Source organism: Canis lupus, chromosome 19 (assembly GCF_003254725.2).
Source record: "Canis lupus dingo isolate Sandy chromosome 19, ASM325472v2, whole genome shotgun sequence".
NCBI classification, from domain to species: Eukaryota; Metazoa; Chordata; class Mammalia; order Carnivora; family Canidae; genus Canis; species Canis lupus.
The window spans coordinates 51099106-51126979 of record NC_064261.1 but is presented as its reverse complement, the minus strand read 5'-3'; the positions used below and the strand labels follow the sequence as shown (position 1 = coordinate 51126979).

General features: G+C 35.8%; 1 protein-coding gene across 21 annotated transcripts in view; it reads right to left on the bottom strand.

The window, feature by feature from the left end:
- The window catches only part of MBD5 (methyl-CpG binding domain protein 5), a 435973-nt gene that overhangs the window by 27893 nt on the left and 380206 nt on the right, over window positions 1-27874 (bottom strand). For 19 of the 21 annotated variants that reach the window (XM_025431590.3, XM_025431683.3, XM_025431603.3 and 16 more), the window contains 5 exons: window positions 26280-26382; window positions 25045-25225; window positions 18123-20258; window positions 4865-5890; window positions 2759-2970 (listed from right to left, as the gene is read on the bottom strand). In XM_025431590.3, coding sequence (XP_025287375.1) covers window positions 2759-2970; window positions 4865-5890; window positions 18123-20258; window positions 25045-25225; window positions 26280-26382 — 3658 coding nt within the window. The remainder of the gene's footprint in view (window positions 1-2758; window positions 2971-4864; window positions 5891-18122; window positions 20259-25044; window positions 25226-26279; window positions 26383-27874) is intronic. The other 2 variants (XM_025431701.3, XM_025431709.3) reach the window with 1 other exon arrangement.

Genomic DNA, 27874 nt, shown 5'->3' with positions numbered 1-27874 from the left:
AGGGGAAGGAAGGGGATGCCCAGCAGGTAAGAATGTCAATGGTCAGCACAGGGAGGATGAATGCACTTTGAAAAAGTCTCCAAGGTTATTCTAATTGCACCAACCCCACCTAAAAACTGCTGCTCCAGACCCTTGCTACTTCGGATTTCCTCTTCAATGATTTCTTCCTTTTTGTCTTCACATCTTTTCCCACTAAACCAGAATCTGGGATCCATCAACATATCAACCACTCTCTTGTTATTCTCCCCCTGTCTACACCTACCAGATAAAATCTCAATGTGGGATCAATTTAACTGCCCTTATCTATATCCAGTGAGAATGCTGAGTATCTGCCTAGAAATTTAGGGCTTTCAACTACAGCTGGGGGCTTAATGTTTCCATCAATCTGATGATCCTCAAGTTAGGTATCATTCTCCTTCACAACTGTTCAAATCTTTACCCACTTCTCCAAGCTGGTTGTTACAGCATCTCCAGCACTATTCTTAGTGGAAAACCCTTACTTAACAGAGAAAATGGAGTTCACAGGTTAAGAATTCTCATAGTTCTTATACTCTGCTACTCCCTACCCCCTGGCAGCACACACTTTGCAATGATACACGTGTCACATCCTGCCCTGCTTCCCAGTGTTAAGAGGGGCCTCTTGTTTTCTGATGGTAAGTCCTCTTACTTATGCTCTGATTTCCAAGGCACTCCTCAGGGATTTTGCCTCATTTGTTATCCCTTCTCTTCATTATGTTCAATCTTTTCCACATTTTTTCTTTTTTTGCTCTTAAATTTTTCTTTTTTAGCATACAACCATGTGCATAGCTTCCATATTTTAAAAGTTTGCTCATACTATGTCTGCCTTGGGGCACCACCCTATTTCTCTTATTCTTTATGGTTAAGTTTTTGAAAGACTAATCCACACTCTTTAATTCCCAACCTTTTCATCCTTCCATCCACCTTCCATCCATCCTACCACTCCACCAAAACTGCATTCCACCGTCATTGACGATGTCCTAAATCTAGTGGGTTCTCTTCAGGCTTTATCTACTTGTTTGAGATTTTCAGTGACATGGCTGAGTCCTTTTCTTCCCTTCTAAATTATTTTATTACACAAGATGTATATGAATATTTTCTCATTGTCAGAAAAAGATAAAAACGTTCTTTGTCACTCCTCCCCACCCAAACTTGACTCTTGCATCCCACTCTGATTCCAGTCCCTCTCTCAGGAGTAATCAGCGCTGGAATGCATCCTTGCAGACACTTATGTTTAATACACTAAGGTGTGTAGGTACATATCTAGTTTTCTTTCCTTCCTTCTTTCACATAAATGGTAGAGTATTTTAGTATTGTTCTATAATACCACAGTATTAAAGTCTTGCATTCTTGTAGATTTTTCCATATCAGTTATGTAAATCTACCTAAACCTTTTAAAATACTTGACAGAGGGCAGCCCGGGTGGCTCAGCGGTTTAGCGCCACCTTCAGCCCAGGGCGTGATCTTGGAGACCTGGGATCGAGTCCTGCATCAGGCTCCCTGCATGGAGCCTGCTTCTCCCTCTGCCTATGTCTCTGCCTGTGTCTCTACCTCTCCCTGTGTTTCTCATGAATAAATAAATAAAATCTTTAAAAAAATACTCAAAAGACAGATACATCATGATATATTAATTATTTCCTTACTGATGGACGCGGCTTCTAATTTTTGCCACCACAAATCATGTTGTAATGAACATTCTAGCCTGCGCCCTTTTGTTCACGGTTGAAGATTTCTCTAAAACAGATACAAAGAAGTTGAACTTCTGCATTAGAGGATATGTATATTTAAAAACCTGATAAACTATCAAATTACCCTCCCAAAGAACTATATCAGCATACAATCAGACCAACAGTATATCTGAAAGGATCCATTTCCCCACACCACTCTCGGCAAGGGATATCAATCAATCTGATAGACACATTAGTGTTGTAATTTGTATAACTCTGATTACTCTTTTCATATGTTCATTAATAATTTACTTTTCATTTTCTGTGAATTTTCTGTTCATATCTATTGCTCATTTTTCTAATCAATTATCTTTTTTTCTTCCTGATTCATAGGAGCTTTTCTTCTATAATGAATGTCAATTATTTGCCATTATCATGCAAGTATTTTCTGCTGGGTGCCACTTGTCTTTAAGTTTGTTTAGAATACCCTTATCATAGAGAGATTTTAAAGTTTTATATATTCGACCTTATTACTTCTTTTCTTTTTGACTTCTTGATTTTGTGTCTTACTGAAAGAACCTTCTCTACCTCAAGATTATTTTAAAAATACTTCTATATTTTCTCTTTGTATTTATTAAGCATTCCTCTTTCCATCTAGCTCCTTAATCTATTAGGAATGTATTTAGCTTGCAGAACTAAAGGAAGACTAAGTGATGGAAGCCAGGAAGGGCGGTGAGGGCTGGGGCTGGCGAGTGAGGCCAAGCCAGCTGGTTAAAGATATGGATTTCAATCATGAGAGCAATGGAACCCACAAAAGGGTTTAAGAGGATCATGTGATCAGTGTTTACCATCAGCTCCAAAAGGACCACTGAGATGCCTCAGACAAAATAAAATAACCTTCACACAAAAGACTGGAATGTTTAACAATATTCATTATTGGGAAATAATAGTAATTGGAGGTGAGAGGACACATTACTTCCTTCTCTGGTCTCTTGTCTTCATTTAAGCATTTTAACAGACCCAGACATTGCCTACACATTATTTACTATTCAAGGAACCCAGGGAAAGAGTACCTGAAAGTTCTGAAACAGACAAGCCATGGGGTTACTGTTAGCCGGGCAAGGAATTGTGGGCTGTCCTTGAAATGCCTGCAGGTTCTGGTACCCTTGAAGAAGCTGCTGCTGCTGCTGCTGATTTGGAGGAAACATCTGATTGTTGTTTAACAGCGACTGCAGATGAGTCAGTTGATGGTTATTCAAAGTATTGTTTATTGAGGACATGTCACCTATAGTTTGAAAAACATAAAATGTAAGTCAATGTGACTCTTTGGAGATCCTATGCCTCTCTTTGTACCTGAGGATCCCTGAAACAAAAACGGAAAACTAGACTTGACACGGTCATTGTATTCTCTTTTTCTCCTCAACATCCTACTAAGTGGTAAATAAAGAGGAGTTTTATTACTCAATTTTATCATTCATAATCAGTTTTTTGATTTTATATTCTGGAGACACTACTTAGTCTTTGCTCTATCCCTATATATTGAGTTTCAGTGTTACATAATTCCTCAAAACTGTTTTTCATAATTCCTCAAAACTGTTTTTGTTAGAGCACTTGAAACTAAAGGCTGAAATTAGCCCTAAAATGTTTTAGTAATCGTAAGTATTTGAGCAAACTATTAAACTATTTGAGCAAACTATTATGAGTGGGTCTCAATAGGCCTTGTTTACAAAATTTAGTTCTTGGGGCAGCCTGGGTGGCTCAGTGGTTTAATGCCACCTTCAGCCCAGGGTGTGATCCTGGAGACCCGGGATCGGGATCGAGTCCCACATCGGGCTCCCTGCATGGGGCCTGCTTCTCCCTCTTCTCCCTCCCTGCCTCTTCCTCTCTCTGTGTCTCTCATGAATAAATAAATAAAATCTTTAAAAAAAAATTTAGTTCTCAAGGCACAGTCATCAATAAAATAAAAAATAAAAAATAAAATAAAATCAGATTTGGCCTAGAAATACATATTTTGTTTTTAAGTAAAAGGTTTACTATCAGTAAAAGGTTGGTTACCTAAAATTAAAATCATAAAGAAAGCTAACAATACAAAAGAACTCACTGTCATAATCATTAAAATAAATGTTACACAATCAGACGGGATTAGTTAATAACTAAGTTTATACTCAGAATTCAGGTTTAACTTGTTTGAAATTTTATTGAAATTATCTTGAAGACAATGTCATTGTCATTTGTCTTGTAACTTGAAATATGTAAATCTGTAATGCTTTTTAAATTATTTAACTGTTGATTTCAATGCCAAATAGAACTAAAATAAACCACAGCAACTAGTAAACTATAAAATTAATAAACTATATTCTAAAGGTGTCCATAAAGCCTAAAAACATATTATTCATAGTTTTTTACCTATTGAAGATGCCCTTGTGGCAATATCAGGTATATTTGCCTATTTCCAGACTTTATGGACACCCTTTCTGTACTTAATATTACAGTTACCTGCATGAGTCAGTTGGATATACTTGACATTATTTTCTAACTTTTTTTGTGATAGAATAATCTATATGAAGGATTTTGTTTTTAAGCCACAAAGTTCTAAGGAATTATACTGTCTGAGGAAATCTAACACAGCTATTGAGACTGTTTCTTTGAACTTGGGCAAAGTTTATCTTTGGATATTTTTATGCCCTGTTTCTCATTTTGCTGGATAAGCATTTAGTTTTGTTTATTTAGGGATCACCTGGAAAAAACACTTCCTCAAGCTGTTTCCATCCACAGTGCAGCTGCTCATACTAACCCTGTGATGCCACACCAACTAAAATTCAAATAAAAGTTATTTTTAAGATGGACCTGTGCTTTATTGTTTGAAAAATAAGACTCTACTTGGCTTAAGAGAATGATAGGTAGGTTAGGGTTAAGTGGCATCAGAATCAGAAGATCAGAGAAAAGCAGATTAGAATGATATTTAGTACTGCTAGAATAGGGGAAAAGGAAAAAGTCATTTTCATGTTTGTATAACTAGGGATGTGTGTGGGTGTTATTATATTTAGTTCCTTAAGCAAGCTGTGACATAATAAAAACATTTTTTAAAAATAGTGTGACAAAATGGAGTTTTTAAAAAGGAGAAAATAGAATTAGAAAAACGTTTCTTTTGTAAAAATTTGTGAAAAAATTTAACTTACCAAGCAGACCTGTCCCCAGTAGAGGGTTAAGTAGCTGTGGCAGCACAGAGTTACTGTTGAGTTTAGCTGGACCAGGTGTATTCCCAGCATTATTAGATATATTCAGCAATGTTTCTGCCATTGACACCACTGCTGTCCCACCAAGTGTTGAGACAGTCAGTGCTGCCACTGCTGATGATGTAGTGGTTGTGGTAGTGGTTGCCTGGGAGGAAGTTGCTATGGAAACCTCTGGATGATTAGCGGTGTTGGCCGATGCTGAGTTCAGGACACCTCCCAACAGCTGGGGATTCAAGGCCATTAATCCTGAGGCCCCAGTGACAGCTGGGAGGAACAGGGGGTTAAAAGTAGTGTCACTGCCTGCAAAGCTTGGTATAGGGTTCCCCAGGGGGCTGGTTAAAAGGGTCTCAGCTCGGCTGTTCTCTGACTGATTGCTTGGCAAATGGTCTGGTGGGGCTGTCATCTGTGTTAATGAGGGTAAAGGGGTATTTTGCTGTTGCAAAAGATCTGAGATGGTCAGATTGAAAGATGGCAGGGGAAGCATGGCAGCTGCTTGGGCTTGGTTCTGAAGCAGGGCTGCTAAGAGCTGAAAGTGAACAGGCTGCAATACCTGCCCATCCATGTCACCGGAGAGAAAAGCTAAAGCAGCGTTTACATTCGGGTTGAGAAAACCTAAAGGGTGGAGGTTGATCTCAGACTTGCCTTCTCCTGCTGAAGGCTGGAGGATATTTAATAGATTCTGGTTTAGGAGATGCTGTTGATTCACTGGCAAAGAGATAGGTAGAGAACTGAGGAGGCTGGGGTTCAAGGGGTGTGGAAGATGGTTGTTTGAAGTGCTGTTGGATGGAAAATGAAGTGCGTGCTCCTGGCCAACATAAGGAAAATCACTCCCAATAGGCAGCTGACTCTGCAGTGGGTTTCCAGCTGCGGTGGTAACTATGACGCCATCTTGAAGAACAGATGTTGTCTTTGTGATGGCAGGGTGGTTGGTGCCAGCTATGGCTATGGAGGAGGATGGTCCTGAACCGCCTAGAATGAAGAAGGAGAAAAACCAACCGCTTATTAATTACGGATGCCAAGGAAGACGAGCCCATACAAATACATTAAGATCCATTTCAGTAATTCATTACATGTCACCTTTGAGGATTTAACTCAGATGAATTGCAATCAGAGAGGAGTTGAAATCTGTTAGTAAAACTTAAATTTAACTTTATACTTCCTAATCTACTTTGAGAAAATATATATTGAAGAAGTTTAGAAATATTAAAAATATATTAAGAAATAGCTGTTTCTAACAAATAGCTTGTTTTTCACAAGCTGGACAAGGTGAAGAGAGGGAAATCTGTGTTGTAGTTCATTCAACTGACTAGATAAAGGTAACAAGGCTTTATTTTTAGAAAGATACTTTTCCATTTAAGAAAACATTTTGGTCTTTATTTATAATACTGCCTCTTGATTTTAGTGGAAAAAAAAAAACCTGGAATATGCAGGAGACTACAAAACAAAATAAAAAAATACTGATAAAGAGAACTATTAATATGTTAGTGATAGTGCTTCAGGCCTTTCCCACCTGTATGTTTATACATATGCAGACATATATACATATATTACATATTTTAACAAAAATGGAATCATGCTTTGTAACTTTTTTCTTTTATCAATACATTATTGTGTTAACTTCACATTTTACAACTATCATCTATGAATATACCAAAATTTAATCAATCCCAGTTGAGGATATTTGATTGTTTACAATCAAATTACAATTACTCTAGTAAGCAACAGTATGATAAACATTCTTGTTAATTTAGCTTTGCCAATACACTCAATTATTTTCTAGGGATAAATTCTTAAAAGTGGAATTCCAGGGATAAAAGGGTTTACATATTTTTAAAGCTTTGGATTCATATTCTCAAACTGTCCCACAGTAAAGTTGATCAATGCACGCTCCATTAACATTTTTATAGACAGTGTATGGCAGTGTTCATTTCTAACCAACACTGTATTTTATCATTTTTTTAATCTTTGTCACTCTGATAGCATAAAGATACTCTGCACTTAGCATTCCTTAAATCAGACCAAATGCTACCACCTAAATAGCATTCTTAATCTTTTTTTTTTTTTTAGCATTCTTAATCTTGAAAGTCTTACGCTTGAGTGAAAATTCAAGAAACTTAATATTTAAAAATATAAACTTTCAGTTGTTCATTATAATCCTTTTAGTTCTCAATACAAGCTGCACAGTAGAATTACTACCTGGAGGACTTTAAACAAACAAACAAACAAATAAACAAAAACAATGCCTGGGCCCTATCCCAGATAAGTCGAAAACTCATCTCTTGGGAGTAGAGCCTGGGCAGTAGTATTCTTTGAAATCACCCCTGGTGATTCAGATGCACAAGAGATGGGGTAGGAGAATCACATTCTGTTGAAAAGGAACCTACAGTCATATTTTTCATAAAAGGTCTTTCTCTAAAGAGATGCATTATGTAATATATGCATTGAGCAAATACTGTTACAGGCTTATGCATTTAACTTTATATTAAACATGTATATGATGTAATGAACAACATCAGTGTTATTGAAAATCTAAAGTAATTCTAACACTGTACTGCTGTGCTATGCCATAAAAAACTTTATATTTGATCATGTTACCATTGAGGCCTGTCCAAATACAAATACACAGAAATGTTTCCATAGTTGTACTAGTATTGCAAATATAATTTTATATTCTTTTTGTTTTCTTCTAACAGAATAACACCAGAATTTTTCCTCTTCTTTTTTTTTGAATTTTTCCTTTTTGATATACAGACATTTCTATTAATATTTTTATTAATATTGATCATATTTATTGAATCATTCTGATAAAGTTTGGCATTTATATTTTCATTTTTTCATCATTATATGTAACACAGGTATGAACATCTTCCGGCATATGATACCTTGCTACTTTTGAATTTTTCCTCAGGAAAAACTGGTATGAGTGGCATGATTGTTGTGAGAATCAAAAATAGGTAAGTGAAAGGCTCGCAATGTGTAAAGTCTGTACAAGTAAAAGGAGCAATCATTGTCAGCATTATTATTTACATTACTAGTTGTAGTTAGTAGTGGTGATATAGTAATAGTAATAAGAATACATCAGTATAATCCAACACACCTTCTAGAATATCGCTATATTGCACGACTGCAATTTTTTCCAGGTGTCAGGTCTGTTTTTTTAAGTTCTCCATATTTCATTTCAAGAATGAGATAAAAAACCCTCTGTTTAAAAGTATATAAATATTTATAAAATATTATTATGAAACAATGACTGTTCACAAAGAGCAGAGTAAGAACATTTCGAATGTTGAAGTAGGCATATGGTGTACAATTCTTTAAATGTTAATTCAGATTTGTAATAAAACAATCAACACCTTAAACATTTCATTGCTTCTGAAAATTAGCTATTTCCATAAATAGGCACTATGCTTTATTTGCATTTGGAAACCATTTTTTTAAACAAGGTAATAACAACTCTTATTTACTGGTAATCGCTATCTGTGGCCTTTTTCCTTATCTGCTAACCAATAATGACATATTTAAAGGTACAGATCACCATTTCTCTAGCCGCAGTCAGAGCATACATTTTCAAAATACTCTAGCAAGGCTTTGTTGATGTACGGTTTCCTTAGAGGTTACTGTCATTCATATTTTTGTCTTTTTGTTTTTATATGAGAAGCATCCATATTTAGGATTCAAGAAAGTAGCCATTTGGGGACATTATTCTACGAGTTCTCTATTTAAACATTCTTGAGGAATGACAATAAAGAAATAGGGTTACTCTGTATGTATTTTTGTATTACAAACAAGAAGGTGGTGAACACCACAAACTTCTTAAGGGTAATATGTAAATCAAGGCTTATTTTTTATTTTCTCCAATTTTCAACAACAAACAAGAATACTCTGTTGAACAAAAGGATAGAAATGGTGATACAAAACAACGAAAACAAAAACAGCATGCTGCCCTTTTCTTGCAGAAAGTCAGAGTTTAGGAAAAGAGATAAATGCACAAAACTCTCAGTCTTTCTTTTTCCTCTCTCAAATACACATTTATTGAGAGCTTCTATGGATCAGGACATTTTAAAGCTCTATTCATACAGCTCATGTAACTAATAGTGCAATATGCTAAGAGATTTAACAGGTATATAGCAAGAGGACAACTATAAAAGTGAAGGTGTAGGGTAAACTAAGTGAGTGGTAACATTTGTTTGGGGATTTGAGAGTGGACAAGGAGATAATAAAGTGCATGGAGGTATGCATCCTGAAAACAAACAGATGTGACTGAAAATATTGTAAGCTGCTTTCCACACACCCCTACCCTCCCACCATAGATAGACAAAGCAGCACAGAAATTCGAAATCATCTTTCTAAACCCTTTAAGGCAAGGATCATTTCTTATTTCCAAGGCCTAACGTGGACTTTAGCACATGGTCGGTATTCCAAAAATGTTGGTTGAATCAATCTATTAAGATAAAAAAAAAAACCTGCCTTCAACTTCTAGAAATCAGAGCTTTTGATGCTGTGTGTGTAGCATGGGTGTATGGGAAGTAAGGGAGAGAATACCACCCATTTGTGGAGAAAGGGAAAATTGACTCTCCAGTGTTTGTCCACAGCTGGGAGATAAGAGACAGGAAAGGATCCTTAGAAGAGAACAAGTTACTTTAGACTCTCATGTGTTCCAGGCAGTTAAAAATCCTCTTATGGAGGAAAAGGTCCGTCCCAAAGTACTCTGAGTTCTTCAAGCCACTCAGTAATACTTAGGGTCATCCAGAGGACCTTGGATTTTTATATCTGGAGCAAAATTGGAGATTGCTTATTTCTGAACCACTTAATCTTGAATAGGCACTCTGGCAAACCTACTTCATAGTTCTGCATAAAAACCATATGGTCTCTTGAAGTATGTGGGGAAAAATGTTTTCTTAGAGTTGAATTTTTTTTTTCCAGCCAAGATGTTTTGTGCTTAAAAAACTAATGAAAGGGACAGTTGCTAAATTTTTTTTTTTTTTAAAGCAAACTATTCACAAAACATTTAGCAGTTTAACAACCAAAAGGCAGCTGGGGCTTGGAACAAGTTAGTGAGTTGGAGAAGCCCTTTAATGGGAAAAAATGATTATTTTACACCAGCCAGCAGCACCATAAACTGGCATAATCTCTTTCTCATTGTCTGTTGATTTTAATGAAGCCGAGATAAGACTGGAAAGCCACCCAGATAAACTTTCCTGGTGTGAGAGCATGTGCCTAGACACCCAATCGGAGATTGAGATAAACCAGAACAATCAGGAAAGGACAGTGGTGGCTTGCCCAGTGGGGTAGATTTCCAGATATAAACAGTACTCTTTGTCCACACATGTAATTTGATGTGTGTCAGTGTATATGTGTCTGTACATACCGAAATAGCACCACTAAACAATTTTTTAGGAGTTTTAAATGATATTTTCCTATGATTACTAGTTTATTTTTTTGTCTCCTTAAAAAAAAATTTGCTTTTTAAAACAAGGCAATATCTACCTCTTTAGACTTATTTCTCTCATGACCGATATTCTTTAAGAAAAGTCATTGTTCATATTATCCTAAACTCTTCTATGGTTGGCTCTTAAGTATTAATATTGCTGGACATGTCTTTGTATGGGCACAGATTTGACAAGTACACAAATAAGTGTTTTAAAAATGTCATTATACCAGTTTGATCTATATTTCCAATTTAGAATAAATATGACTTTATGTTAGAAAATTTTTTCTAAGTGAATATGCCCAAATTCTAAGTTGATATACTCAAATACTGATTTATATTCATAAAAATTCAAGAACTAAGAAATGAGTCATATAAAAGATACACCTTCGCCATTTGACCTTTATCATTTGCTTTGGCAAGTATACTTTAAATGCAAACAAGGTCAATGGTAATCCTTAATAAAAATGAATGCTTGTAGAAGCAAGAGAAAACATCATACTCTAGTGAATAAATGTAACTCACTTTTTAACCCCATGAAAATAGTAACATTTTCTCCTCTATATTCAAGGGATTGATTAAAAAAAAAATAGATAACTTGTATGAGAAGTCTAGATCTTCCAACAAGATATTATTTTAATGGCATGGTATATGTATTTACAAAAATACATCAATTTCAATCCATGTGCTTTGGATCCTGATGTAAATTCCTTGCATTCCTTTACCAGAAGTAGGCAGGAAGACCTAGGGACTAGTGGCTGTTTGTTCCCTAAAAGGAAGGGAGGGAGGGACCCCAAATCAAAGTGCTCACAGAAGAAGAGGGGGAAGGGATCCTTGGCAGTATCTAAGGAAATGCTCTCCACCCTTAGCAGGGCTAACCTGCTGGGAAGGAGGAAAGCCGGTGGAAGGGATGCAGCTTGAATATTGGAATATGTTTGAGTCATCATGACTGTATCAAGATCAGTCTTGTGTTGGTAATGGCGTCAGACAAAAAAAAAAAAAAAAAAAAGAGACAGATGTGATTTTTTTTTTTGCTACTGATCATTTCTATTTCTTTAACACAGAGAATCACTCCGAAAACTTAAAATAAATGCAAAAATGCTTGAGATTTTCCATTGTTTACTCAAGTAACAAAAGTTTTTTTTTTTACAAATCCTTTTTATCACATTAAAAAAATACTTATTGTAAGGAAACAAATATTGAGAAATGAGGTTAAATCCCTTGCTTAGTGAGATTTCTGCTCTCTGAATATGGGGGTAGAGTTACAATTAAAAAAAAAAAGCTTCAATATTCCATTCAGAAGTTTTCTCTCCTTATGTTGTTTAATGAGCAGAGTAAACTGAGTTTCTAAGTTATAAATAGTTAACTTTGAATTCTTCCATCGTATACTTATCTGTAGTGCTGAAAGTGCTTAGCACATACTAAGTGCTCAATACTTATTTGCTGAGTTAATTACCTCGGGGATATTCTAAGACAGTTTAGGCCTATTTGGGGCTGCAAAACCAACTTAGAATGCCCCAACCATTATATTTTGATAAATGAAATAGAAAAATAAAAGAATATATTGTATAACTGGGGTATTATTTTGTGTAAACTGTTTCTGTATATATATATATACACACACACATATAAACAGAAATATAATATAAATATAAAAAATACATATTTTAAAATGTTTATATATTTAAATATATAAATAAAATACATCTCTAATATAAATAAAATATATACACATACAAGTACTAAACTATATATAAATTATATATATTATATATTATATATACATAGTGGGTCGTGTTGCATTAGTGGGTGATAAAATCATTTCAGTGTGTCATGACGGTTTTAGAGAAAAAAAGTAGAGTAAGATATGATTAGAATGGGATCAAAAAGGTCAGAGTGCATCACATAAGATTTTTAAGGAAACTTTTGTTATACATTAAAAACATATCTCTAGTGGATTATAATGCAAGTTAGTTTCTCACAGTACGAAGAAATACCAAAAGGTCTCCGGGTTGCTCAACTTTATGGAGTTGTGTTCCAGGAAGCATGTTTATCAGGCTATATAGTGTGAGAGGTGTCCCTGTGGAGTTGCGCAGCACAAGAGTCCTGCTCTAGGGTCTCTATGGTAAACACTCTCCCTTATACCTGTACCCATGGGTCTCTGAAATTTCCTGGAGCAGCTCTCCCCCAGGAGTACCTCAGCTACTCCTTCAGACTTCTGTCGTTTAGTTCCATTTTTAATCTGTAAGAAGGTGAGTTGCTACTTTGAATTTTCAAGAAGTGTAATCCTTACAAAATAATTTTTACTCTACTCTTTGCTTGATTGGCATTAATGTTGTTTGATAAAAGTTCCTATAAAGGAAAAACTTCTATGATTTATCTAGTACTACACGCATGTGGAAATGAAATCTATTTTGTTAATACCACAGAAATGGTTTTAAGCATGATTTTTAATGAGTTAAATTCTTGTAGAGTTAACATTTACTGCCTAGAATTTGGACACTTTTAGAAGCTGCGTCAATGTTTTCAGACCACTTGATTTTAGTAAATAATAGCTTAGGCATGTCCTAGGGAACTGAAGGATTTCTAGTGATTTTGTAAGTGAGTTCAGTGTATTGCAATGGAATAAAATTCTCCCAATTTTCACACTGGGACAATTTATTTCTTGAAAGGTACAAAATAGATCATTGAATCAGCAAACATATCACACCACTCTGAGTTCTGTTTTCACCTTTGATTATACAGACTCAATGTCTAAAGTCAAACATATTTTAACTCCTTCTTTTGTACACAAGGAAACATTAAACCTGGAATATGTAAACAAAACAAGTGGTGTAACCCTGATAATAGGAAACCTTCTTAAACAGCAAGACATTGTTGTAAAAATATCTTACAGCAAAGAAGAAATGGCTCATTTTGCAAAAACTTAACTGAAAGAACAGACATAGATTTTTATCACACAATCAATAATTTAATAGAGTTTTGGTATTTGGTTAAAAAACAGAGCAGAAGGCAACTTTGAACCTAGAAGCCTTGTGCATCAGATGAGGGATAAAATCTGGAGCACTTAAAAATTTGGGTGGAAATACTTTTAATAGCAACTATTATTAATTCAGTCACAACCTGAAAGGAGCCTTTGCCCTTTACTCTACATTAGTCTCTCTACAATGAGAAGATTATTTCTACACAGACTTCCGGTACCCTGAGAGGGCTAACTTCTATAGTACAATCCACCCTAAGCCCTTTTATCCCATAATCTTTTTGCACTTGTAACTTCAAATGTCGGAAATGATGATTTCCCTTTATTTTCTTTACTGGCATGTTCTGAGAATAAATAAATACAAAGCATAAAAAACCAAGCTCATTACTTTGCAGTTTTACCCAGTGTTCTTCTGTGGTCTCTATTTCATTCTCTTATACCTACCATATCAGTGGCTGTACTGAATTTCAATCAAATGCATTTTGTGCTGAAAGAACACTTTCTTTTCCAGAGTTTAAAAAAAATATGTATAAATATCCATGAACATATATTCACTCATGGGTTTATTTATGTTCTTGTTAGTCAATGTATCTCTTTAAGAGTTAAGGCAAATCAATGTTCAACTTATTTTCTCTTCTGGTACAAACTCATGCTCTGCCTCTTCAGAGGATTATATTTTCATGTGTTTAGAAGAGTTGATAAAATGCTTTTTATTGAAAAAATAATAAGTGACTATAAAAGGGCTTTTAAAGCGAAAAAGTTGTATTTAATGATTATCACATTGGAGAAGGTAAGGTTCAGTTATTAAGTTGGTGAGCATAGTCGTCTAAATTTTTTGCTTCTTTGAAAATAGTGAAAAACCATAGGCCACATGGACACTGACGGGACGAGGTCCTCTGCAGAGGCCAGGGTTACTGGCATGTGGGGTTTTGTTCTATGGCCAGCAGGTGGGCAGCAGTCAGGAGGCACAGGCCTGATAAAATTTGCCAGTTGAGGGCACTTGATTTTGGATTCCTCTCTAAACCCAAACACAACAGGACACGTGCTGGAACCACTTAAACTGCTGGAACTTGGCTCTCTTCATACATGGAAAGTTGCTTTAAATGTACACTACTGATGGACTTCAGAACATACCTGCATTCAGCAGTGAGTGTTTGGACTGAGAATCAGGAACTTTGGGGTTTGGTTGCCAGATCCACCAGAGCTTTGCTTTACAACTTGAGGAATGTCAGCAAGTATCCTACTGGTCATTTTCTAAATCTGTTACATGGAAATATTAAACTTTACTTGTCATTTGATGTCCAAAAAGTTAATAGAAACCTGTAAACTTTACAATGCAAAGTGTTCAGAGAGCTTTCATGGGAAGGCAATTTCAAACCACCAAATAGAATTAATAAAGCCTTGTATATTCTTAAATTTTAGAAATATTTTCTAAGCATTTTATATCTTTTATCTGATTTTTTAAAATGACTTCTGCCTACAATTCCCATACTTGAGATGTAATACATTTTTAAATGTGTCCCATGGCCTAATTCACATATAGGCCTAAAAAAAAAACAAATCAGTATTTGGGTTGTTTATAACAGAAAAACTCTCTTTAGATGAAGTTTCTTAAAAAATAAATTACCAATCGAATTAAGTGTTCTCAAAGCAGGTGATTACTCCACTTAATTGAGGTCTTACTGTAACATTTTTGAACTGCTTAGGAGAGTGGAAAAGGCACTGGATCGAGCAGGTCACTTGAGTTCTGTCCAGGTTCCGTTACCAAAGGGAAGAGGAGAACATGTTCCGTGGGGGCTCTTTCACCCTTGCTGTGTTAGATCATGCTTGGAAGGGCAGAACCAGCATCTGCATAGTTGCCTCCTTCAAAGGTCTACCAGGAAACCCATTCGTATCTGATCAAGTGAGGTGATACGAATTCATTAAATGTCACCAAATGTGATTCACAATCAAGGGGCAGTTCTCTTGATAGTTTGGACATTTCAACTGTGTTGACACATATACCCTAATCATTATACACTGTGAGACCAGAGTCCAGAGAGAAGGCAAAAGTAACTGACTAAAAGTGCATCAAAAGTTTACAAATGTGGCTTTTAACACACAGTGATGTGCTTTAATTCACTATCTGTTGAGCATTTTCAAAGATTTTGAAACTGAAAACAGCATTTTTGACTACTACATGTTTTAAATGAAGAACTTACACAGTTGGGAAGAAAGGGTTTTAGCATCAGTTGAACCTGAGTTCAGGTCTTAATTCAGTTATGCATGATCTTGGACAGCTATTTATGTTCTCCAATGCTCATTCATCTCTAAAATGGGGGCAATAATACCTTATACTTTGGAAAACTATACAAATTAGAAATAATATGGGTAAATCAGCTGGGACACAATAAGTACTTGATAGCTGTAAGCAACATTTTAGGAATAAAATGTGTTTTTCTTCTGATGTCTTACTGGTATGCTAGGAATACGTAGCAGAAGTTACAGGGATAGCTTGACTGTCATCTGCTAGCTCACTCTGCATGCCTAGCCTTGGTACTTATTTGATAGGTGAATAAATGTCAGTGTAAATAAATATTTAGGCTAAGCAATTATAATGACAGTCCATTCAGTTGATACAGTTTACTGTGTATCAAAAAGAAACGGCATTAGAGACCTCTTCAATATTCAACTCAACAAAAGAATTACATTAATTAGTAAATCTACCCATTTTCACAGCCAGCTGCACATCAGATCTATGCACATTAATTAGTATTTAATTTTATTAGATTTCATATTTTAAAAATTCTTACTGACCTAGATTTTTATCAAGTAGATGCTTTCTGTTAGCTTACACATGATTGGTCGCATCCATATCATTACTAGACATTTATTCTTGTCCCAGTTAGCTATTTCTATGCTAACACTTTTCTCATATTAATACATTTTCAACCTGTGTGTTTGACACTCCCAGCACTTGCAATCCAGATCTGACGCTCTACAGAAGTGCATGGAACAAGAAAATACATGTCTAAGATTATTTAAGTCCATAAACTTAACATTCAGAAGAAACAAAAATATAAATAAATGTTGGTCTTTTCCATTATGGATGAACTTAAATACATCACCAATAAAATATATACACTTTGCAATATGAACTCAGACCTGAAACAAAGTTGAGGTAAGGGGTATCAATTATGTAAAGATATATAATACAAGGAGACTAAACGATGTCTCATCTAAATGACTGAAGGCATGCTTAATAAATACGGGATATCTTAAAATAGCTACAGATTTTATGTGGCTTTAATCTCCTAAAAGCATAAGATTAAATTTTCACTTGTGTGGAATTATTTAAAAAGGAATATGAGTCATTGAAAAGTTGGAAGCCCCTTTGGAATAAGGATCCTGTTAAACACATACAAAATAGTTCCATGAGATTTTTCTAGGCTAAGAGTATCAAGAAGGCACTAATCATTTTGATTATCTTCTCCACCGTATATTCTTTTTAACACAAGAGGGTCAATGAGCAGTTCTTCATTAAACACTGACATCCAGACATAAAACGTAACACAAGTTGTGGAGGATGGCAGGTGTAAGTAGTGACACCAGGAAGGAAAAACACTGGATTTTACTATCAGCAACACAGACATGTAGGTTCTAATGCTTCTCCAGCATGATGGTATATTACAGTCTATACAGATCTATACAATAGCTTATTAGTAAAAGCCTCAGCAGTTTTCTCATTTCCAGTAGCAATCTGGTTGGCAAAGCCCACTGTTTTCATATCTGAATAATACTGTCCCTACAATTATCTTTCCTTTCCTCCCTGTCATTTCCTACAAACCTCTGAAATCATCAGTGTTGGATTTTGAATATTCTTTCTAACACTTCCATGGTCAAATTTTCTGATGTCTCAAAGAATTTACCTCTTTCGTGCTTCTTTATGATTTTTAAAACAATTTCTGATGATTCTATTGCACAAAACACAAATCTTTCTAATGTGTCTACTTTTAAATAAATTTGTCTCCTTCATTACAGTGGATGAAGAGATATAATAAATTTGGGTTCAAAACCTTAATGTCAATAGTAAAAATAATGGTTAACTTCTACAAGAGAATTGTAAAACAATTTCAAGATCAAAAATTCTGGAAATCAGGTTTTCAAGCCTTTTTTTATTAGAAAACTTAAATTATTACCTTTTTTAAAAGGGAGTAGCCAATATCCATTTTTGAATTTTCTCAAACAAATAATAATAAAGGATAGCAAACTAGGATAAGAGAACACATTAGAAGGCAGCTTTCTACTTCATACAACTTCTAGTTACCTTTTCCTATCCATTCACCTATTTCTGTTCAGCAGCAAGAACAAAAAAAAATCCATTTATTTTTGCCTTTTTTGGGTTTTCCAAGATGAGTGTCATTTACCTGAATACAAACAAAAGCTAGGGGAAACGGCTTTAATATTGGCATAGACCAAGTACATGTCTCATGAACCAGGAAACCCTGCCTTCTATGGCTTCTTTCGTAGTTTAGAGTCCAATGGTTATATAACCAACTGAAAGTCAAACAAAATTCAAAATGACACAGATTGACAACAAATAACGGAAACACATGGAATCCCCTTGGTTGTTCTTTTTTCTAATAGACAATTCCCTAGCATTCTGTAAATAAAATTATAAATACTAAAGAAATGACGACAATTTCACAATGGGGAAAGGATCATTTCTTATCATAATAAATATTTTGGTACAAATTTTAAAAAATGTAGAAAAGTTTAGTACCTTGGGGTACTTTTTTCTAATAAAACCATACCTGCTTCAGAACTTGTTTGATTATAGCTGCTAACAATGCTGTTTGGTATCACTGGAGTGGAGGACGTTGAAATTCTTGACTGAGGTGGATTGGGATGTAATGAATTTCCTAAAGCCATGCCCGACTGACTGAGCATCCCACAGTTCCCGCTAGCCTGAATCTGATTTATTAAACCTGCAAGATGGTGGTTTGGGACTGGACTGTTACTGTGAACAAAGTTAGTGTTTGCATTGTGGCAGTGCACGGCTTCCCCTCTCAAAGGTATGTTCTGTGTCAGTGAATTCTGAAGAGCACTGGAGTTCATACTGGGATCTGTAAAATGCAGCTGGTTAGCAGAGCAAGGCAAAGCAGTATTTGAGCCCCCACAACCCGGGGTACTATTGCTACTCAAGTGAGAGCTTTGACAACTCATAGACTGTAGTAACTGAGACATTGAACTGATGGGAAATGAACCCTGACCCTGCTTTCTTAGCAAGTCGGGTCCAGGTTTAGGAACCGCAGAACTATCCATTTGAGACTGTCTGAGCAAACTCAACACTGTCGTAGGTGGCTGTTTTCTTTTCCGCAATGAGTCTTTTTGCTGAGACATCAGCTTATCTCTTAGTGCTGCTCGACCACTTTGCCCTTCCCCTGTTGGGAGAAGCATGTTGGCAGTAGGAGGGAACATGGTGTTTAAAGTGCTATGTCCTTCAGTGTTGCCACTGCCAGCAACAGCTCCAGAATTGCTACTGCTGCTACAGTTGTTACCAGCAAGTTTGTTTTGATTTGCTAGCTGTGCTTTGGCTGCTGCTGAGAGTAAACTACTTGCTGGAAAGGAGGCAGCATTGTGCTGGTTCAAGATCTGATTTAAAGGCATTCCCAGCAAACCAGGCTGACTCTTTACAGAACCACTTCCGGCAGATGCAGTAGGAAAAGCTGCACTGCTTGGGGTATTTAGTACATTACTCATTCCAGCAATTAATGGGTTAGGGATATCCTTGTACTGATGATGTCCATCGGACTTGGTAGAAGGGCTTGATGGCATTGATGGCCTTGGGGACCCTATCGTTGACCTTGGTGACCTGGGTGGAACCTTAATACCACTACAAGTGGCCTGGGGTCCTAGAGGTGGCATCATGAAATTTCCGTGATCTGATGATGTGGAAGATGAGCGTGATCTTTGGGGCGATGCCTCAATCCTTCCAATTCCAGTCCCCATCATGTGCACTGGGGATGTCACTGGAGAAGGGGACAAGGAGGTTGAAGCTGAATGCTGAACTCTTTGTATATGACTCCCATGATTCATATGACCAGGTTTTACGGTTGGCAAAGGGAGATTACTTGGCAAAGGAACAACAGCAGGAGGCATGCTTACATTCATCACAGGTACCTGAGAGTGGACATTTGAATGGAAACTAGTTGGATTAATGATAACAGGGTTTTGATTCACCGGTTTACTAGGAATAGGGTCAAGAATGCCAAGTGGATCTTTCTCAGATGTTAATGGCTTTTTCTGAAGAGCACAAGAAGGTGGAGGAGGGGGAGGTGGGCCTTGGGGTGGTTTGTGGTGGAACATTGCTCGTGGTATTTCCATATTAGTTGAAAAATTACACATTGGTTTTTTCATTACTGGACTCTTTGTAGTCAAGGTTGGGGAAAGAGGTATATTAGTCCTTCCAGCCATTGCACAGGATGACTGTACAGGAGAACCATGTAGCATTACTGAAGGTGGAGAAAGAGGAGTCCTATTCAAATGAATAGGACTAGAATTGGGAGCTCCATGAAAACCAGGATTATTTCTTGTGAAGACATCTGGGCTTCCGAGTGGGTCAGTCCTTGGAGAGATTGAGCCGTCTCCATATATCTGGGAACCTGACGATGCTGGGCTGGGCAGGCCTCCGTGGCTGCCACGGAATGGAGATTTCTGTCCGTGTTCACTGCTGCCCAATCTCTGCCGGGGGTAGACAGGGTGGAGTTCTTGTTGCTGGCTTCCAGGCAGTTCTTGTACATATAACCTTCCCATGGCATTGGATGATCCGATCATTAACTTGAAAGGATTCTTACATTCAGGCATTACAGAATTTGTAATTCCTTCATGCGACTTATTTCTTACGGATCTTGGAGTTGCTGCCCGTGAAGGTACTACTGGAGTTGCATCTGATGTGAAAGACAAACAGAAATTCTGTTAGTAGTCTCAATTCTTTTGTGTTGGCATGGGGGAAGGGAAGGAAAGGAGGAACTGCGGAAGGGAAGGTGTCTGGAAATAGAAATTGGCAAAAAGAAGTTATGACTCTGTGCAATTAAAAAAAAAAAAAGGTTCTGGACTCGATAGTAAACTTGGATGGAAGAGAATTCACATTTTTCTCCCTTAGCTCACCAAAGGTTCTCCATAACTGCTCATTATGGGTGTTTACTTCTTATTGGATGAGAAAGGATAGGGATCTGAATCAGTACATACAGAGCCATTCTAATAATATTTATGATATAAAAATCAAGATTGAGAGCCTATATGGAAATAGTAATGTTACTATCTTGTTGGATAGGAGTTTTTAAAGAATGGGGTTACAGTAGAAAATTACAATCTGTATGGCATGTTCTCCTCTAATTTAAATGAATTGCTATTTTCATCAGAAAATGCGTTACCCTCTAAATGTTTCTGTTGCCTTACTCAAACTTCCCCAGGATAGCTACAAAAACTCTCCCTTATCTCAACATTCTCACTGTGAGAGCAAGAGAATCTTAACTTTTGTGAAGTAAGTGAATGGGATTTTGAATCTTTTAAAATGGGAGTGATAACAATAGTAAGTGCAGTGATACTGCAATCATGCTTAGCTTCATCAAGTCTGTAACAGTATAACGTGGCAATTTCTTTGCCCTTCATCAGCCATTATTGTCAAAACAGCCTTAGTCAACCAACATAGGTAAAAGATTGTGATTCTTTTATCAGGATAGAGTTCCTATGCAAAATTTACTCGGAATGCTAAAATCTTCCGTACCGGTTCCAATTGAGTATTCTCTTTTTGCAGCAAGCATTCCTCCTTCCCTGGCTTTTTGGAATCCCTTCTGTTCTTTTGGAGATCAAATAGAATATAGGCAACAAAAGCAAGCTGGCTCATCATACAGAATTTTCATTCTATCATGTCAGAATCCTAGGTTTAAGCTTTTTAGCCCTTGAGGACGTTTAACAATTTATAAAGTTGTGCCTTCTAAATAAAATCAGTTTCACACGCCGATTCCTATCATCTGGTGGTGGCTGCTTAGAGAGCTATGTCGAAAGGCTGTTGCACCCTAGCTGGGCTCTGTGAGAAAATGCGAATGTGTCTGTTACAGGTGCGGGCAATGGAAGTGGTACCTTTATAGTAGATGTTGGCCACCCCAATTCTGAGACTGGCAAAACATTAGCAAGTATACTTGGGTTCCCTTGCAATCAGAGGTATATTTACTTAGGTGGGTAATGGTACACTTAAGATAAATATACTTCTCCTACCTGCTAGATAGGATACAGGTAAAATTATATTGTAACAATTTCTAAGACAGTGGTTTTCAACCTGGGGTATACAGGAGTCTAGGTAGAGCACATTAAAGAAGTAAGAGAATGCAGCAAACATATATACTTTTCTTGGAAAAGTGGGCTTTCTGTTTCTAGTATGGTAGAGCTTATTTGATAGAGTGGTTTTGGCACATAATATATGAAAAGTTGAGAACCACTGATATAAGAGAACTGCAGCAGATAAACCCAACTGAACTTATTTTCTTGTTAAAGACAGAATTTTAAAGTTCACAGTTAAAGGAGTACTCTATGACAAATATTTGAGGCATTGCGCCTAGCAGCTAGTGAGAGCACAGTTGTCTGTATTAACATCACTAGCGTTATTATATGATTAACTGTGTCCTCATTAGCACCAAAACCACTGAGTTGTATCTTTTATTGTTATTTATATAATTATCTATAGTTCAATGATTGAAAGTATAGATACTGGCATTCTTATATTCCACAGAATTTAGAAAACAGCTGTGGCTTAGAAAGGATTTCTTTCATACCTGGGGAAAAGTAGTCACCATCTTTAAAATGGCAGGAATACTGAATAAACAAACAAAAGTCATGCCAATGTTATGTTATGTTTAGGAGCTAAAGTATTACAAGAGTTGGCAAGTGGAAATGCTGGGCACTCAAGTGCTTACGTGTACACTCAAGTAGACCTTTCAAAAGAACAGACAGAAACTAAATATATCCTCATGTATGTAAACTAAAGAGGAGTGAAAATTACTACATGAGTCTTCTTAACTTTTATTTAAATCCCAACCCTATAATACAGTTTAATATTGGGAAAGTAAGATAAATGCTATGTCTGAAGCTAGTAAAAGAGTAGCACTTAATCCAATAAATCATATCATTTTAAAAGGGGGTGAGATGTACCTTTTATGCCTATGCTGGTTAAAGATTTACCTTTATTTTATTTTTTTTTAAATTTTTAATTTATTTATGATAGTCACAGAGAGAGATAGAGAGAGGCAGAGACACAGGCAGAGGGAGAAGCAGGCTCCATGCACCGGGAGCCCGACGTGGGATTCGATCCCGGGTCTCCAGGCTCGCGCCCTGGGCCAAAGGCAGGCGCTAAACCGCTGCGCCATCCAGGGATCCCAAAGATTTACCTTTAATTTCAATAATGAAGCCTGTATGTATAGGGTGTGATAAAGGACCTAGATCAAGATTTTGCTAGGGTAATTAAAAAACAGGGGCAAGGCAGACTTTGTAGAAAGAGGTAAAATTGATATACTGTGATATGAGAATGGCGGTAGACATATGCAAGGTAATATGCAAAATAAAAATGTAGCTAATCAAGGTGGCAAGATAATGGTAAATTCCAAATAATTTATAACAGTTAAATATATCTTTAAGTTTTTGCTGTATCTCTTAACTTAAAAAAAATGTAGCTCATAAAAAAAAAAACCAAAAACAAAAAGAAATACAAAAACAACAACAAAAAAAAAACAAGAAAAATTCCCTGAATTTTTTTTCTTATATACCTTTGTGGAGCAATTTTTTCCTGATCATTCTTGTTAGAGTTCAAAGGTTAGAGTTACTGAAGAGTAGCTCTCCTCAAATTTGTCCCTTCTTGTTCTTTATAGGAGTTCTAAGTGTGACTCTTTAATTATCTATATGCTGTCACAACTACTCTATCTAAAGCTGTCAATAATTTGGCCTCCACTTACCTACACAAATTTAACCTTCCACTCAAGTCAGATTAGTGTCCACATCATCTCTTAATTATGTTATACTTATACATAATGAATACTGAATAAGAATCTTCTTATTTCCCTCATATGTCCAAATCTTACCATTTTCCAGGGCTGGCTGAAATCTGGGGTTGACCAGAAAGCCTTCTCTGATCACTACAAGTTATATTCATTGTTCCTATTTTTCAGAACTCTGCAGAATGATATCATTTATCCTTCATAAACAAATGCTTTGGTGCTCAGCCACATGTTATCTCGAATTATTACTCAAGTGTTAGGTTGATTGTAATATTTTGGAGGGAATTCACATCCTAGCTCATATAAAAAGAAGTTCCCGAGTCTCAAAGTATAATTCCACAAATTAAATATGAGTTATAATGGGAAAAGTTACCATAACGATGGAGAAATTGGATAAGTATATAACTTTAACAAAGCACTCAAGCTTAATGTCTTCAATATAGGATAAATTGACATTATGTGCCTCCTAATAAGGACATAATATCACCTATGCAGGGGCACCTGGGTGGCTTAGTGGTTGAGTGTCTGCCTTTGGCTCAGGTTGTGACCCCAGGGTCCTGGGATTGAGTCCCGCATCGGGCTCCCTGCAGGGAGCCTGCTTCTCCCTCTGCCTGTGTCTCTCACATGAATAAATAAATAAAATCTTAAACAAAACAAAACATCACCACCTATGCAATATTCTACCAAATTGTATTTAACCTGAGTATAAGTAAATATGAGGAAACAATCAGGCAAATCCAAATTGAGGAACATCTATAAAACTGAACTGGGCTCTCCAAAACCAGATTTTAAAAGACTGGGAAATTGGTGTAGATTAAGGAAGTCTAACAATTTAGTACAGTTGTACAATCTTTGATTGCATCCATGGTTTAAAAAAATCTAAGAAATTATTAGGACAACTGGAATTTATCAGGACAATTACATTCTAATTATATATACTGCATATTGGATAATAAGTGCTAAAGTTTTTGAATGTGATAATTAGATTGTGGTTTATATAGGCAAACACCCATATGTGCGGAAATATTTTGGGATGAGTTGTCATAATATTTGCAACCTCTGCCACAAAATGTTAATTGTTGAATTTAAGTGAAGGGTACTTGGGTGCTCTTGAACTGTTTATGTAATTTTTCTGCAGCTTTGAAATTTTTAGAAAATAAAAGCGTGTGTGTGTGCGTGTGTGTCTGTGTGTGTGTGTGTTGGAGGTATGAAAAGTTCCTGACAAGGTGATTTCTCTTAGTAGGTGCTCAAGAAATAGCTATTGAGTGACTGAGAGAATAACACTGCTAGCTCTGGCAATACTGCTGGTTCTGCTTGAGGACTTGATAACACGCATCCAAACCAGCTCTAGGAAAAAGGTTACTTTGTTTCCTAAAAACCAATGGCACTTTCTCCTTTGTTAGTTCAGCTCTGGGAACTTGCATAGCATTTGTTATGTGTTAATTGGTATTTATCCGGCTGAGTTAACTCAATGATTCAGGAAATCTGGGAAGACAACTTCATAGGAATTTTCCAGACCTGATCTATTTGTAAAAAAAAAAAAAAAGATAAGACATATATAACTTAAAAAGCATTCTGCATGTTTCAAAAGGGGACTCAGAAAATGTTTGGCAAAGTGATTTCCAGGGACTCCTGTAGGAGAGAAGTTGGGGAGGCAAATTTCTAAACCTTTCACTATATTACATACTTGTTCCTCCCCCGGGACTGGTGAGCACCAGAGAAGGATGTGGGGCTTCCATGCTTTTGTGAAGTGTGGCCACGGCAATGATTTTTCTTTTATGTATGCATAGCTTTGTGACATCTTCATCTGCTTTAACATCTTCTGCAGTTCTCTGTTTCACAGCAGCTCCAGGATCAAAATTAAACACCTGAAAAAAGAATTCTCTGTTTAGAATATGTCTATAAAAACATTAAATTAAAAAAAATCCTCTTGTTAAAAGAAAAGTTTTGCATAGATTAAGCCATAAATTTGAATAAAACTGTCTGAGGTTTTTAAATTTAAGAAAACAACTTTATATATAAGTATAACAAATACTTCTGCCGAACTCTTGGTTTTTAGTGACAAAGTAAGTAGTGGAAATAAGACAACCAAGATAAAGATATGGAAAGGCATAATGTCTGATGTTTCCAATTTTAGATACTTTCTGATGTTATATCAGTACAAAAACAAAAGTACAGTTAAAAATCCCTAAAAGCTGACATTTTTACCTGCTAACTTTTTCTTTGGCTTTATTTTACTACTGTATTAATTTTACCTTTCCATGGATTTAAAAAGTCTATTACTCTATTTTTTAAAAATCTTATTATCTATTGCATATATACTTAAATGCTTTTTTGGGGGGGTGAATGAGGTGACATAAATAAAAGGAAAAATTATTTATTAATCTTTAGTTCTAAAATTAGCACATAATAGATATTCAAAGAACAATGACCCATTTCTATTCTTTTCTAAATAATATTTTATCATTTAAAATAACTATTTTTTACCTTGTAAAGGACTAAAACTGTTTTACTTTTGGCTCGGAGGGTTCAGCTTTGTGATTTTAGAAATATTTGTGGCAGATTTATCAATACCAGTGCAAAAAAATAATATTGCAAATTGAGCAGTTACAGTAGGGGGAAAATGCACTACTAAATAGCATGGGTATAGCTCAAATAAAAAGGTGCCGAAAAGATTTTGATGAAGTATTTAATATGAATATAGATTTGTCACCTTTGAAAATTGCTGGGAGTTGAACATTTTCTACAATTTTTAAGCATTCCAGAACACATGCAAAAGATACCTAATTAGATAAAGGCTTTAAAATGCACATATGATTGGGGAGAAGTAATATAAAAATGAAATGCCAAATGAGAAAAGCAAATATATGAAACACCTAAAAAAATACAAAACTGCCAACAGATCTATTGTGAAATGGTTACCTTGGGAAGAATAAGAGGACATTCCAAGCCACACTTGCATGTTCCGTCAGTAAGCAGGTATGTTTTAACCTGCTCCAAGCAAGATAACAAAGACCCACTGGGACTGTAAAAATAGTTTAAAAAAACATCAGGAAATAATTCTGACTACACATATTATATGAAAAAAGGCATAATTTATAGTCTTACTGTCCTTCACAAGATAACATTTTCCTACTAAGGAAAAACATTTGCTTTGTCAATATTATGTTATCTACTAAATTATAGCCTTTAACACTATTGCTCTTTCTTTTAACCAAAATATTTCTCAGAAAAATAAAGATTTTTCATAGAAAATTAAATAAATGTGTTTTGAAAACCAAGAGTGGATTACGGATGAGAAAAGTGCTATTCTTAAGAAAGTACAGAAGCAGGCAAGAAAGGAAAAGAAAACTACATGAAAGCAATCATTATTTTAAACTAGAAGCTCTACCTTTAAAGCTGTTTGAGGAAATACTAAAATTTAGGAACATGTTGGAAGTCAAACCAGAAAGTCCCTAAGTCTGCAAGTTTCCTTTAATCTTGGAGTCTAGAACCAAATTGCCCCAATATAAAAACAGATTTCTCTTTTTTCCTCAATACATGTGTTTCTTTGAAGATCGGTTAAGTGGCCCAATCAAATAATACTGAGGAACCAAACCATACTGGCGAGGAAGAAGAGCATGCAGAACTGACAAAGGATGGGGAATCCTTAAGAAAATAGGGTTTTACACGGCAGAAAAGTGCCTTGCACGTCTTCTAGTTTGTAATTGTGGTAGTGGTTTCAGTGTTTCTACCCTGTGGTTCACAAAAGTCAGTATAATATATGCATACTGACCAAGTTTAAGTCTTCAGAATAGGTACTAATTCTAATGACAGAATAAGTCTTTGATTTTTATTTACAAGGGGTGTTATTTAAAACGGACAATTTACGCTTTAGGACTTTCATTATTAATATGCTCATTTTACAACTTAAATCCATGTTATGCTTTGAAAATTATTATATATTTTTCATTCAAGAATATCTTTTATTTATGACTATTTACTAAAACCTTTATTTTAGCTTTCTGATTACATTTATCCAGAAATAATATTATCCTTTTTGTAAACAAAGCATTTTTCTACTGTGGGCAGACAGTCTATGTAAAAACACAGGTAACAATTTTCTATCTATAAATAAACCAACTTTAAAATGCAATTCACATTTTATTTAGGGACAATCATATAAATGACTTATGAATGTAGAAAATCTCAATTAAAATCCTCAACACTGGGATCCCTGGGTGGCGCAGCGGTTTAGTGCCTGCCTTTGGCCCAGGGCGTGATCCTGGAGACCCGGGATCGAATCCCACATCGGGCTCCCAGTGCATGGAGCCTGTTTCTCCCTCTGCCTATGTCTCTGCCTCTCTCTCTCTCTCTGTGACTATTATAAATAAATAAAAATTAAAAAAAAAATCCTCAACATTGTTGACTCAATTATTCATTTAGACTAACAGTTTTTTTTTTCAGATGATATGCAAAAAATAATAATTCCTATATTACAGACTTGAGTTCCACCCCAGTGGTAGGGCAACCAGATG